At 43.2% G+C, this 15,118-nt stretch overlaps 1 protein-coding gene across 1 annotated transcript; it reads right to left on the bottom strand.

Moving 5' to 3' along the window:
• Positions 1-277: 277 nt before the first annotated feature.
• LOC148393494 (equilibrative nucleoside transporter 1-like) lies at positions 278-9,159 on the bottom strand. Its single transcript, XM_088385749.1, has 13 exons — positions 8,801-9,159; positions 5,069-5,143; positions 4,555-4,636; positions 4,070-4,251; positions 3,705-3,844; positions 3,020-3,154; positions 2,785-2,882; positions 2,620-2,701; positions 2,470-2,552; positions 2,174-2,282; positions 1,974-2,059; positions 1,547-1,746; positions 278-1,300 (listed from the first exon to the last, which is right to left on the bottom strand). The coding sequence occupies exons 2-13, from the start codon at positions 5,095-5,097 to the stop codon at positions 1,189-1,191; spliced, it is 1,338 nt and encodes a 445-aa protein (XP_088241875.1). The 5' UTR covers positions 5,098-5,143; positions 8,801-9,159; the 3' UTR covers positions 278-1,188.
• Between the last annotated feature and the right edge of the window lie 5,959 nt (positions 9,160-15,118).

The raw sequence follows: 15,118 nt of genomic DNA, 5'->3' as shown, positions 1-15,118 counted from the left end.
GCTTGTGTGTGTGTTTGGCTCAATTTACCTGTTCGTTGTCGTGTTGCTGCTGTAGAAGTTTGAGCAGGTGTTTGATGACGCCTGATAATGTGATTGGCTGAGTGAGGCTAAAGTGTGATGCCTGTCCACCTTTTTAAAATCATTTTCGGTAATTTATTTTTGAATAAAGTGTTTACCTTGATTAAATCCTTCCTAAAGACTCATCTTCGCTTTTCTTAAAATGTGCCAGATTTTGGCTAATTATGTAGCGATACTACAAATGACCAGATGAGGGAGCCAAAGTTTTAAAAAATACTTTAATTGAAGTGTACTTGAAGACGTAGATTCCTATACACAAAGGTTGCGTTTTCAAAGCTTTTTATATGTACTGCAACTGACTACAAAAAGCAGAAGGCCAGACCAATAATGAGGAAAATGCTCTTTGACAATGATAGAAAAATAAACTTGGAAAGTTCGTAAAAATATACAAAACCACTAGATGAGAAAATTGCAGCAGTGGCCTGTTGCATGTCAGACAATCTTGCAGAGCCAAGATTGTCCAAGTTGATCGAAGTTGTAATCTTACAAAAAAATAATTTGAAAAGTTACGGGAATCAATTTGTAAAATGTTGGGGATTCCCCACCCACACAAAACATGACATTTTACAGAATAAATGTTTCTCGTATTAAAACATTTGTTAAAAATCTCTTTTTTCAAATATTACCAATTCTCATAACTAAAAATATGACTATTTCATTTTCAAATTTCACCCCATTTTTAAGTTACTTTTCTTGTAGGGTTACAAAAAAATATTTGTTTTGATTCTTGCGTGTGGCCCTAATTTACTTTGGCCATGTCTTTTTGGTGCAAGCAAATAAAACAAAAAGCCATAGAGCCTCAATAACAAAATAATGATAAAATTATGTCAGATAATTAAGATAATAGAGGCTCCTCATAACAAATGGTCATTCGGTCTTCAGTTGTAATTTGAAAAGATGTCCTCGTTGATAGTTACCACCTTGCATGCTGGGAAACAACCATTCAGCTCAATTGTGTCAGTTTGTTTAAGCTTATATAGTTGCCATGGTGAGACAGAGGTAGGGTGTCCTCTGGCCTTACCCTCAGCAAAGGCATTCTCCGGAGATGGCAGCAAGTAACAGTAGAAGATGTTACGTGTGTGTGCTGTTTTTTACATGGCGTTGGCTGTTTTAGATAATGACGCGGAAGACGAAGGAGATGGCGGCCCCCAGCGCCAAGCCCAGGGACAGAAAGAAGGCCATAACGGCCCCCGCCGTCTCTGCCTCGTGCTGCAACACTTTCCTGTACACGCACATATAACATTCACTTAAAACCACAACATAACATTGCTATACACCATATTTTTTGATACTGTATAAACCGTGACACGTGCTTATGTAAGTACGACCACACGCCATATTTAACACACTAATCAATTTTGATTAAAACAAATACACACAAAAAAATAACCTCTAATTCGTAGATACTGGTTATCTGCGTGTCCGCTGCTTTTTTTTTTTTTTGCGCAGCATTCGGTGTTTTACTCACTTGGGTCCGAAGCACATGCAGAGGCTGGCCAGGTAACCGTTGGAGAAGGAGAAGAAGATCATAAAGACGATGTACCAGGCGTCATGCGAGAAGAATACGGGCAGTTTGTAGCGGGGCTGCACGTTACACAACATGAAGAGCGGCACAAACACCAGTCGCACGCCCACTAGAGCGGGAAGCCACAGGCTGTCCTTGCCAGGCTAAAAACACACAAACACACACACACACACACACATATACACACACACACACACACACACACACACAAATGGTATTTTTTAACCCAAACATTCGTGAGTAAGCTGATGAGTACGCAGATATACTACCAATAGGGACTTTCCACCAAAAATGGAGCTTGTTTCCCCCACACCCTCAAATACATAGGATATCTTTGAGTGCATCTGACTGATGGAAGTTGAATACTGACCCACATGCAGACGGCCGTCAGACTGCGGCCAGCCCAGTCCATCACGTTGAAGAGGAGGAAACACGACACGGGGATGAAGTATATTTCTAAAAAGATAAACTCCTTTGACATGGGTGTAGGACACAACTTTCTATCGGTACTTGACAAAATGGCTGTTATGTATCAAAGATTTGTTTTAAGACAGTTGACTGTGGACTCACCCCAGCTGCTGCCGTTGGCCACCGTGGACTTGACATCGACGGTGACAGCCGGGAACGTCCCGATGGTGATGGTGAAGATGAAGCACACAGAGAGGGCCATCACCCAAATCTTGATACGCAACAACAGCAAAAATGTTTAGCACTTGCAAGTGGCATTTTTGCTATAAAGATTTTTTTTTTAAGCGCTACTGTTTTTATTTCAATAATAACCATGGTACATAGATTTTCAATTATAGAGGCAGTTTTGGGAAGGTAACCTCTACAAAGGTCCTCTCTTTTTTTTTTTTTTTTTTTACCTTGCGGAATATTTGGAGCACAGACACGCCCACTTTTTTGTCATCTTCTGTCACACTCATCTCGGGACACTTCTCAGCATTCTCTGTGGGACAAATGAACGCCTCGCTCTCATTAAATACGCACGGTCAAATGAATAAACAGGACAGTACCTTGTTTGAGAAGGTCTATCCTGTTCTCGTCATCAGTAGACGACTTGGATCCGTTGCCCTCCATATAGTACTGGAAAAACTCCTGAGGATGACCACCATAACAGCAGCTATAATGGGAAACTCAAAGCAGTGGAGAAAGAAAAAAAGTATTTTGTGAGGTCTCACCATCTTGGGCAGAGTGAGGTAGGCGACGATGGCGATGAGAATAACGAAGCAGGCCGTGATGAAGTAGCCGAAGGCGCTGTCCCGTAGCGCTGAGCCGGCTGCCGAAAGATAGAGCTCCATCACCATCCATTTAAGACAACAACTTCCTAAATATGGTTTTTGATTTGACATTTTTGAGTCGACACAACCGAGTTGATCGACTCTGTTGTGGTGTTTGCTCTTGTGTGTGTCGTACAGGCCAGGGCGCAGATCATGGAGAAGGCGGCAAAGGTCCCGGCGAGGCCCTGGCCGCTCATGATTGGCGTGGTGTAAGAGGTGGGCAGGATCCCTGCCAGTCCGAACAGGCTGCCCTGCAAAACCGCCCCAAACGCTTGGGGTGGGGGCATCAAGAGAGCGTGTGTTACACCTTCTGGAGTCATCCAATGGCTGATCTGACAAGTGGACCTTCAATTTGGGGAGGAAGGCGACGAGAAGACAAAATCCACTCCTAGACAATTCATATGTGTACACATTGAAATACTAAACGTTAAAGCGGCAGTATTGCGCAAGCCCTGATATCAAAGATTTAGGGTCAGGTTTGTCTAAATCAAACATGGCGGAACGGCAGCTTGCTCGTCCGACTGCGCCTTCCAAACAAACACAGCGTGAGATCGCACACTATGCAAGGAACCCGGTGATGCCGAGCTGCTTGTTTTCACTGGGCCCCACATGTTTTCACATGTGGAAATGATCACAAGGAAGGGGGCGGACTCTATCCCAGCTGACTTCCGATGAAAGAGGGACACACAACGCTGTCCAAGTCTAAGTAGCATAACGCGAGATTATTACCTGAGATTCAGACTGTTTCCAGTGCTGCTGTTTTGGTTAGCAACAGGATTCAAACCTAACATCAATGATGCCTTGGGGGGGGGGGAACTCACAGTTGATGAAGACGATCTTGATCATGGTGAGGGTGAAAAAGGGCAGCGGTTCCACGTCCACCTTGACCAGCAAGGCGGTCAGCAGGAAGACCAGCAGGATGACCGTCAGGCTGCCCGTGATGCGCAGCTTCTGAGGGATCCTTAGCAGAAAGGAAAAGAAACAAACATCAACATTTAAATGCTCAGCCACGCCGTAGCGTTTAAGAGGAGTCGGCGTGAAAAGAAATATTCCAAGGTGTGTCTGGCTACAGAAACAACTGCAGTTCTCTTAATCCGACCAAAATTAAAGCAAACATTCCCCACGCACGTACACGCACGCATGCTCAGACACATACACACATACACATCGCTTGGGTGTCGGTCACCTCTGGTGGATGAAGGAGTTGATGCAGGTGAAGAGCAGCAACGGCACCATGGCGCACAAAGTCATCACGTTGTTGAACTTGGACTCCAGCATGTTGCGGGTGTCGCCGCCGTCCAGCGTTCTGTTGGCCGTCTGATTAGCAGAAAGCTCGCTGGGCGGGTCTTTCAGCCTGCTGGTGAAGTACTGGCAAGAAATGACACATATTGTTGCAAATCTGACCAAAGAGACAGACAAGAAGAGGCTCTGTGTTTTCCTCTCCTTGTGCCTTTATTAACCGATACTCGAGTTAAAATTCCAACATTTAACCTCCCTTGCAGCTCAGTGGAGTAACGCTAAAGGAATTGGGCTGGACATGGCACCCACCGCAGGATGTAAACTACCAGATGGTCAAATTTCCATCTTTGTGTGTGTGTGTGTCTGCGTGCCTGTCTGTCTCTGTCTCTCCCCCCACCCCCAGGCATTATCAGCCCCAGACTTATGGCATACCATGGTGGCCGTCATGAAGAAGTTCCATGGCAGAAGAGTTCCCAAGCCCAGGATGAAGAATATGAGCCACACTGCATTGTATCTGACAAAAACATATCAAGTAAAGTTCATTTTTGTTGTAATCAGGTCCAATTTTTGTTTTTTTTAAGGCTTTTTAAAGTCCACATTGGTTGAATTCAGGACCCATCGTTTAGTGACCAAATGTGACCAATTATCGGGTGACTACCAAATCATGTCATATTGAACTGCATGTAAATCCAACATTTAAAACTATTTCACTTTAAAAATAATCATGTCATATTGAACTGCATACAAATCCTACATTTAAAATGATTTAACTTTAAAAATAATTTCAAAGATTGAATCTGCATTTTTATATTTTTAATGACCAAATTGTAAGAGCACAAACAAACACAATTATATTACAAATTATTTGCGCACATATTTGAGTACTGCTCTGGTAACACTCTTCTGTATAATTTTTAAAAAGGCAGCGCGTTTCATTTTGGCTTACTTGTCTCTGGGTGAGTTCATGGCAGTCATGGTTGCTGTGTGCAATGCGAGGTTTGATCAAGATGGTGCAGCGGCTCTGAAAACCAAAGATAACAGTCAATGTGCGGCGGCAAACGCACAAAAACAGTTTTTATCATCAACGGCCAGAGATGCGCGCCTGTTTCAAATTGTGAATATTTGAGCTAGTCAAATGGTCAAAGTTCAAATTCGACATGGACAGAACAAACAATGTTGCCTTGAACCAAGCAAAGAAATGCTGCAATGTAGCAAACTTACATAAGTACGTCAACCGTGCATGCAGAACCACAAATCACGTAAAGAGCCCTCCCAAAAATAAATAAACTACAAAGCAAGCGGTCTCCTGTAACGCACGGCGTAAAGCAAAGTGCTCTGTGATGATTTGTTTTTACAAAGCAGACTTTCTCTGTTTTTGGGACGTGCCTTTCTTCTTTCCCCGCCCTCCTGCACTAAAATCCTTATGACTCATTTCGCGGGAGACTTAAAAGAGGATGTCGCATCAGCGGTCATTCACTGACTGTCATTTTTTCCAAGCCGGCGGCCCTGCTTTCAATTTCTCCCTCCATTAAGCAGCGCATTTGACGTGTCGCTATAAAGCGCCCCCCCACCCACGACCTTCTCCTTGTTCTTCAAAGGCCAGCCTTGTATTATTGATGTACCGTGACACAGCTTTCTGCCAAGACAAGTTGCGACGCGGCATGCGCTCAGTGATAAAAATAGAACTTTTTCCCATTTTGATTCAATCAATTGAACAGTGTACCCCGCCTCGCCTGGGATAAGCTCTAGATCACCCGCTAAGCTAAGCGCTATGGAAAACGGATGCGTGGAACATGCTGAACGTTTCAACATCATTGCCGTATTGATCGAAATGAAGCTCAGCAGACTGGAAATTCGTCGGAAGCAATGTAGTGCACTCCACTTTGGCCCATTAGCATTCACATGCCGTTAATCAACCGCCCCCCCACGAGCATGTGAGCCACCTGCGGGTTAGCCCTAGCTTACATTCAATAGATGCGAGTCTCTCTTTGACAAAGCAGTTTCACTAAAACAAAGCAGAAGCAACATATCTTCTCTTTTCAGCGCCATAACTTGACAGCACAGCTTTGAATCCTGCTAAGCGTCTTTCTTTTAGGTCGACATGAATTGCCGGCCAGCTGGCATCACGAGCCTTGCTGTTGAAATGCAACACACACACTTTGGAGTCTGCGGACTTGGCATCTGAGCGACAACCCAAAAAAATATCCCACCATTTGATTGGGTACGAGTGCGGTAAAAGAAGAGCGCGAGATGCTATTGTGCGTTCTTTGATGATCCGCAATCGAACAACTGTTGGCAAAAGGTCAGTCCTTTATAGAGAGACAACATGCTTAACAGTATTGACATTTATAATGACCGCACTAAAAGGCCGCTCAGTTCACATGCGCAACACGATTGATGAAGCTGTGCTTGACTGTTAACACAAAAATATCCGACTTTTGAAACCATTCTCTGCTCACCTGTTTGGAGCTCGTTTGGGCAAATTCCCTTGTAGGAGTTCCGACAGGCGGCGTGGCATGGCTCAGGTACAAAAAATAAAAAAGCACCAAACAATAGAAAGCCTATTTCGCATCCACGCACACGAGAGTTCCGCAATTTAGCGTCACCAGTGTGAAAAGTGCCAACCTACCTCTGACTGGCGCTACGAGTTTCCCAAACTGGCTCCTTCAAACCAAAATGGCTGACTATGTGATTTTTCCAATTCTACTCTACATATGATGTCTGTTTTAAGGTGATCATATCACCTTTTGGCAAAAGATGAATAAAAATGATATTGCCTCAAATGTATAGAGAAACTGAGACTTGACTCAGTCAACCTCAACACAAAGATGCATTCATAATGCAAATTTATTTTTGAGCTTTGTCTTCAGACTCAACGCCCCCCACCCACTGTAAACCCCTGCAAACATTTCCCGTCCATTACACAAAATTGAGATAAAGCCTATCTTGTTTGTTGATTCAAGCGAGTTTGAACTGGTGAAGGCATGAGGATTTAATCACTTTGTTCATCACGATTAAATCAATCAAGGGTGTTAGGAACTAAGGTGCACCTGAATAAAAATGTTGCCTCAAATGTATTGAGAAACTGAGACTTGACCCAGTCAACCTCAACACAAAGATGCATTCATAATGCAAATTTATTTTTGAGCTTTGTCTTCAGACTCAACGCCCCCCACCCACTGTAAACCCCTGCAAACATTTCCCGTCTATCACATAAAATTGAGATAAAGCCTATATTGTTTGTTGATTCAAGCGAGTTTGAACTGGTGAAGGCATGAGGATTTAATCACTTTGTTCATCACGATTAAATCAATCAAGGGTGTTAGGAACTAAGGTGCACCTGAAACATGGGAATAGTAAAAAAAAAAAGATTGGCTAAAGGGCATTAGCATAAATAGGCCACTTTAGATGAACCTTACAAATGAGTCAACACATGTGGCCAACACAGGGCCGGGCCGTCGCCGCTCTCATCAGCTGTTCCTCCCAGCGAAAACAAAGGCACCATTCTGACTCCTCGTCCTCACTTCTGTTCGGTCGGGCATGCCCAACGCAAATAGCACAGGCACGTGTGACCAGGCGGCCTTCCAGGAAAGCGCGCACGTTGCTCTTTTCACCCGATATATATCACGACGCCTTCATGCTATCTGGTAACACTATTCTAGAAAATGAAGGGTGCCGAGATTCGGATTTGATGTGGCATTTCCTTCTCTTTCAGCGTCGGTGCCGTTGAGTAATGGCTTTGCAACTTTTCCAGTTTAGTAGGTCAAACCTTTTAAAGTGTGATGACAAACCGGGGAAAAATGGCAGCAACAGTAGAAGCAGGAAGCACGCACATGAACAATCAGACACAAGGTTGCCAGCAGGAAAAATAATCTGCCACTAGCTCATCCTCGTGGTGCTTTCGCTTTCTATTTTAGTAATAGACGTGAAATAAAAAAATATGTGAATGATCACAATTCTTTCCAGCCTGACTCTCAATTTGAACTTGAGACATTGCCCACAGCTAACAAATATCCTCAATCTGCCCTCATCATAACCCTGAAGCCAAGAGGGGTGGGGTACACACCAAACTGGGGAAAAAGTGAGAAACTTAGTATGTTTATTCAATTACTAGCAGAAAAATGAGGTATAATAAGCCTGATTTGTAATCGGTACTGCAGTACACATTCGCTGGTACACTTGTCCATTTTCGTCAGTTTTACTATTTAGGCTACACAAGTGACAAAGGTCAAGTACAATCAAGCCACTGTCAGCATTACGGCTACAGTCAACCGCATGGCCGTTAATACTTTATTACATGCAAACACGAGTGAACTAGCAAACGACTAGCCGAGAGCGTTAGGCACACCCGAGGCTTGGCGCTAAATTTAATTCGCCACAAACAAAAGGCGGTATGGCAGCTCGAGTGTCACCCAAGAGCCGATCGAAGGCGCGCCGTCCTCTTTCCGCTCCTTGCAAATTATTTTGCTACACAGCACCCACGCGATAAGTCCGCGCTGTCAACTGAAATTAAATAGTGCCAAATTCACGCATTGGTCTATGAGTGAATTCGGGGAATGTCTGGATAAAACGGCGAGTCTTTTGGGCGTTTAGACTTAAGATAACACTAGAGACTCGTAGCGAATGAAATTGTGAGGGATAGTGGCGTGTTAAGAGTGAAATTTTTATCTTATCTTACCTTGTCTGAGGACCGCGTGGACTCCTGTGTTGTGCTTGAGCACGCGTGTGTCTGTGACTGTGCTTGTGTGTGGGTGTCATCAGAGCAAGTCGAGCAGCGCTATACTGCGCTGCGTTCAGGGACTCCTTGGAAAAGGCAGTGACTGTCTAGAGTAAAGACGAAGGTCCAACGAAGCTTAATTAACCAGTACAAGTTTTAGCAAAACTTGATTTCAAACGTCTACCCGCTCTACCGTGTCAAATTACACTAATATTTTAAGACGGTGCAGAAAATCGCCTTCCCTCAAAATGGTGGCATTGTTTCTGAAATGACTTGTTTACTCTTGTCTGTTGCTGTAATAGGATGTAGAGCAGGGGTGTCCAAGTCCAGTCCTCGAGGGCCGCATTCCTACATGTTTTCCAAGTTTCCCTCGTTAAACACACCTGTGCAGGAGCCTGATCATTGAATCAGGTGTGTTTAACGAGGGAAACTTGGAAAACATGGAGGAATGCGGACCTCGAGGACTGGACTTGGACACCCCTGATGTAGAGATTAACAGGCAAAAAGTGTAGAAATTCACATCAGACCCCATTTTATGTATTTTTTTAATGTTAAAAGTATAAATAGAAGTACAAATCAAGTTTTTTCAGTTCAAATTTGCTTTTTTTGACATCCAAAACAAGCCAACCCCTGAAAAACAGTTACCTCAATAAAAATAACACTGGGCAAAACAGCAGTCAACATGATGTGAGTCATATCATCTGTCCAGACTGAACCATGGTCATTTGAAAACCCAGACTATTGACATTTGAAGCAAGCGAGCAGACACACAAGTGTGTGTGTGTGAGCTTGTATTGTTAAACCCATACAAAAATATTAAATTATCTGGTGGGCCCTATGCGGCCCATGACCATGTGTTTCCAACCCTTGCACAAACAGTAATAGTTTCTCTGTTTGGGTTTGTTTTCCTGAGTGTCTGTGAAAAGTGACAAGTCTAGCATCGCGTCATATCACAAGCGTCTCCACCGGTGTTGTTTCTGACCCGTTTTTTTGCGGCCAGGAAGAGTGTCCGCCTCCACCGTTTGCTCATAAAGCAGTGGCGGTCGTCTGCAGACATCCACACCCGGCGCTATAAAAAGCCAGGCTGTGGGTTTTTTCGGACAAGACACCATCTGTGACGAGAGACTGGCGCCTGGGACTGGAAGACTGTGGTGGCACAAAACTTTCCAAAATATTGTTCTCACTCTGTGGTTTTCTTTAACTCCTCATGGAAAAAGTTAAAATAGCAGTGACAGTTTCCCCTCTTCTAGACTTGAGGAAACCGAAAAGTCCCAAGATGGCATTTGCACAAAAACAAGCAATCAGCACCAGATTTCAAGCCAGCAACCAACAAGTGCCTCCTCTCTGACCACATAGTGAGATTTAAGAGGAGGAATTTCATTAGATGGCCTCCTAAACCTCTAAATGGCAGCTAAGTGAATTCCACCTGAGATTAAGAATGGTAAGGGATTAAGTAAACAAAAAGACGACTCCAACTCAAGGGAGGTCCGAGAAAGTGTGAGCCACTTTTTGTCTTTCCTGTCGGATTCCCAACGGCGCACAACTTTGTGGATGGTCACGTGCCCGTACGCATTTCCTGTCATGCTGCAAGAAATGTCCCACTTAGAATGGATTTCTCGCAATGCAGTGTCAGGAAGAAAATGTCCTGAGATTGACCTTTGCTACTTCAGCAGTGACTTAAGTGGACTTTGTATCCATTTGTGGAACACTTGTCCTCTTAAAAAAAAAAAAGTCCAAGATATGGAATGCGCTTTTTAAACACCCGTACAATTTAATAGCTCAACAGCTGGATTCAAACTAAATCACTTTCTGTTATGATTTCCTCCCTAAATATGTTTAAATGGCTCCTTATTCAATTTTATTTAAATGTTTTACTTAATAAAAGTTATTTTGTCTGTGTTTCTGCATTTTCTCTTCATCTCAATGTAAATGTCAAAAAAATCTATTAAAAACTGACATTTCTGACCGTGCTTGAACCTTTTTCTGCTTTACTCAATGTTGGAATGTCCCACCCAAGTTCTCATGAGAAAAGGTTGAAAAGAGGATAGATGGTGTTGATGATTACTTCTACTTTTTGAGAAATGCACAGGAAATAAATGTTGGCAGTAAGACAGTTCGACATTTCTGACCGTGCTTGCAGCTTTTTCTGCTTTTTTCAGTGTTGGAATGTGATGTTCAGTCCCACCCAAGTTCTCATGGGAAAAGGTTGAAAAGTGCATAGATAGTGTTGATGATTACTTTTACTTTTTGAGAAATACACAGGAAATAAATGTCGAGATGTGTGTGCAGCTAAAACTCCATTGACGTAACCCTGGCTTCACACCTCGCCACCGATCGGTGTCAGATCGGCCGAGAAAGGGTGTCGCCTTATTTTCCATTCCTATCATACTTTCTTATGAAATTGTGATTAAGAGGGGGAACGTCAAGGACATTCAGGACATATGATTAACAGGCAATAAAAATGGAGATAACTCGCAAAGAGTTCGCAGTCTTGCGAAAACATCCCAATCTGTCCTTTGGCTACTCTTTATTTTTCTCTTATGAGCAGCTGTCGGCCATGATGATGTTAAAGCAAAGTAGCTCAAGGAGACTGGGGTGCCTGTTTGCACCCCAGTTGCAAATTTGACCGATGGTATCGAGAACTGTCAGGTCAGTGTCCAACATGTGACCTGTCACATGCATGGGAAGAAGTGAAGCAGGCAAATCAGCTGACCGTGCTATATACAAGCGTGCATGTGTGTGTTCATCGTCCTTGAAAGTGCATTTGTGTCTAAAATGAGGTCCTGAGACTCAAATGCAATTTCCTGAGAGGTTTCGCTTGTATGTGTCTTTGTCTGTCTGCGACTCCACTTTGTGTTATGTGATCACTGTCGGTGTCTAATGTTACTCCCCGTCGGTTTCTGCTCCCGTCGTGCATTTCCCTGGTCTCATGGGTAGGCTTTCAGTCAGTACCTGTTTTTATCTATTGGTCCCTGGTCTGAATGGACCTTCTGTCTCTGTCCACTGTACATGAGCCTCGGCCTGCCCTGTTCTATGTCTTTGTCCACCCACCTCCCTTTCCTTCCAAAAAAAAACCCTGCTCCACTCATTCCTGACACTTTGACCCCCAAAAAAATGCAGTTTCATTTCCTTCTAGTCAGTTCAAGAGAGAATTTGACCACTGATAAAAACAAAAAACAAACATGCAGATAATATATCTTAAAAAACATGTCCACAGTGATGCTGCTGGATTTTGTCCACAATTTAGGGAGCGCGTTATCTGCGCCTCACGGCAAAAGCCTTTGCCAATCACCTGTTATCCAATTTACTCACTGCGTGCTCGTTTGATTTCTTCAGATTTAGGAAAATGCAAAGACACTGAAGCAGAAATTAGATTTACACAAGTTGGTTGAGTTCAATCACAATTAAAAAGGAAAGACAGAAAATATGGAAAATTCCATCAAGCGCCATATTTTGCCATTTTACGTCCGTCCACGTCAGCTGCCCGTGTAAAACTAATCATGTGTCGCTAGTTTAGTGAGCACAATCCCAAAATAAGCAACTCTCTTATTTATTGGCAGCCCCCCACAACCTGAACCACGCATACCCGATCTCTTTTTTTCGGCTGAATGAATGCGGACTTTTTGTTGTTCTTTTTCAGCCGAAGGACACGCAAACCACAAACACGCAGCGTATGGATCTATGCGTGACCACGTGTTCAATAGCCCCCGCTGCTTCCCACGTGTAAATCTGCATTTTTTCTACCTTGCAGTGTGATACAGTCTTTTGCCGAGAACCGCCGCTGTGCGTCCGTCGCGCGCCCAAAGGGAGGAAAATGCTTGTGTTGTGTTAGCTGCGTGAGAAGTTGAACCCCGACCTCTGGTTCTGCGGGGGTTGTCGCCTAACAGCAGGTGACCGCGTGACACCGCAGATCCGACAGGCACTCATAGTGCACAGCAAGGGCGCACATGAAAGAATTGTGAGAATAGACCCCGCTGAACCAAAAGCAATCACTACTGCGTTATGTAAATCAGCGTTCTCAGGCTCCCACTGTACACAAAACACTTCCGTGGGGACTGGGAGGGTCCCAGATTGGGGATTAAAAAAAAAAGTGATTTAGAGTTATGGCTAGTCAGTACACAATTAAAATGAATAATGCTCAGTTTTATAAAAGACATGTGTGATGAATTTAGTTTTTTTTAAGGCATTGCAGGAAATGGGGTCAAAATACAAAAAGTCCTGCCTAGCTACAAAAACAGATATGCTCAAACCTCATTGAATAAAGTACATAAACAGACAAGTATATTCACATATTAGATAAATAAAAGAAACATTTTAAGCATATAATTATACCTACACACCAAATCAATAAAGAAGACATAACTAGACATTTTTGATAAGTGGTGATGAGAAAGGTTTTTATAACTTTATGATCTGATATATATTTTTGAGCACTTTGAAATAACAAATGACTTTTGATATATTGCCTAAATAGCTTAATGACCCTTAAGGAACTGTGTAATGCATGCCTGATGTTTTTTCTCTGAATCATGGACACGCCCAGAGTCGTCTTGACCGTTCAGTACTTGATGGTATCTTATGTTTTGACTAATGCTAGACGCCAGTTTTTAATTACTACTGAACGCTCTGCACAGAGGGAAATAGTTTGCCTAACAAAGAAAAGATACGGTTGGAAGCATGATTAAACTAAGAATAAGCAAAGACATGATGTATTAAAATAACAGCAATAGATTAATGATGTCACAGCCAAAAGCTAACATAATTTCGTACAAAATGACAAAATTAAAAGAATGAGGTACGACAGTGTATGTCCAAGATTGGAGAAGAATGTTCACAGGAAGGTCACGTGGAGATAAAACCAGCAGGTGCCAGAAGGAGTCACCCAAAGACTCGGCCAAAGATGATCGCCAAGGCCGAAAGACGGGAGGGAAGACAACAGCCCCCACCCGAGAACTCGGCCAAAGATGATCGCCAAGGCCGAAAGACGGGAGGGAAGACAACAGCCCCCACCTGAGAACTCGGCCAAAGATGATCGCCAAGGCCGAAAGACGGGATGGAAGACAACAGCCCCCCTCCACACACACACACCAACAGCCCCCCACCTACACACCGAATCGCCCATAACCAGCACCACTCCCATGGAAGCAGACTCTCCTTCGAACTTGCCCCACCCCGAAGACTCATCACCCATCAATCTCGGCCCACAATGTGCTACTGAATATAAAACTGATCTAACAACCTTGGACTTGGGCTTTTCTGAATGGAGACTTTCCGCTCTTGAAGGGCCCAGCGCTGTATTGTACTTTCCTGAAAACAGAGCTTTTTGAACAAGAATTGTGATTGAACTCAACCAACTTGTGTAAGTCTAATTTCTGCTTCAGTGTCTTTGCATTTTCCTAAATCTGAAGAAATCAAACGAGCACACAGTGAGTAAATTGGATAACAGGTGATTGGCAAAGGCTTTTGCCGTGAGGCGCAGATAACGCACTCCCTAAATTGTGGACAAAATTCAGCAAACGACAGTCAAATATCTCCTCTGCAGCGGTGAGCAGCCGTTTGTTCACGAAGGCCCGCAGCGGTAACAGCGGTGACATTTTAGGATAAATGTAGATTTCGGCCGAGTGTTTGCAAAATTGGTGTCTATTCCCCAGGTGCATGTAGCTAACAAAAGTTTACCTCAACTTTTTTTTTTTTTTTTTTTTAAAGGTGGGTGGCGTTATTTGTCGCCATCATTTGGCTGGAGTATGAATTGGAACTTTAAGTCATCCCTTATAAAAGTCACTTTCTTTTTCATCAATACATTTATACACAAGTTATATACATTATATCGTGTAATTTCGTTCGCGGAAGGGACTTTTCCAATACATTATTGCACCGTATTATGCCTTTATTCGACATATTGCAATATTACATGATAGCTAGTTGCTGCTGTCCAGTGGACAAAAAGTGTAGTTTTGATTGTACGGCATTTTTTCAAACAATGTTTATTGTCTGCTTTCATGAAGTGCTACAGAAAGCCAATGAATAATTTCAGTTGAGAAGCTGACATTGTAAATAAGGAATAGTCCTCAACTGAGCTACTTGGGTTTCAAAATGGGGTTACGGTATCAAAGTAGGGTTTTGAACCAGTGAGGGTTTCAAATTGAGGTTTCAAACAGAGGTTAGGGTTTCTTGGTGTTTGAAATGCTTTTGTTTTCCATTCCATGCTTCCATTGTTGATGTATTTTTCCCTTCTTTTCTCGAGGGCTTGGAAACATTCAGTAAGAAAACATTCAGCGA

This window comes from Syngnathus floridae, chromosome 9 (genome assembly GCF_059516105.1).
Source record: "Syngnathus floridae isolate MCC-2025c chromosome 9, RoL_Sflo_1.0, whole genome shotgun sequence".
Lineage (NCBI taxonomy): Eukaryota > Metazoa > Chordata > Actinopteri > Syngnathiformes > Syngnathidae > Syngnathus > Syngnathus floridae.
This window is presented reverse-complemented; position numbering and strand designations above follow the sequence as displayed.

Coding starts and splice junctions, on each gene's coding strand:
- LOC148393494 (XM_088385749.1), bottom strand. CDS start 5,097: ATGACTGCCATGAACTCACCCAGAGACAA. Junction 3,155..3,704: donor CAAGATCGTCTTCATCAACT/GTGAGTTCCCCC, acceptor CCCCACCCCAAG/CGTTTGGGGCGGTTTTGCAG. Junction 2,883..3,019: donor CATGATCTGCGCCCTGGCCT/GTACGACACACA, acceptor ATCTTTCGGCAG/CCGGCTCAGCGCTACGGGAC.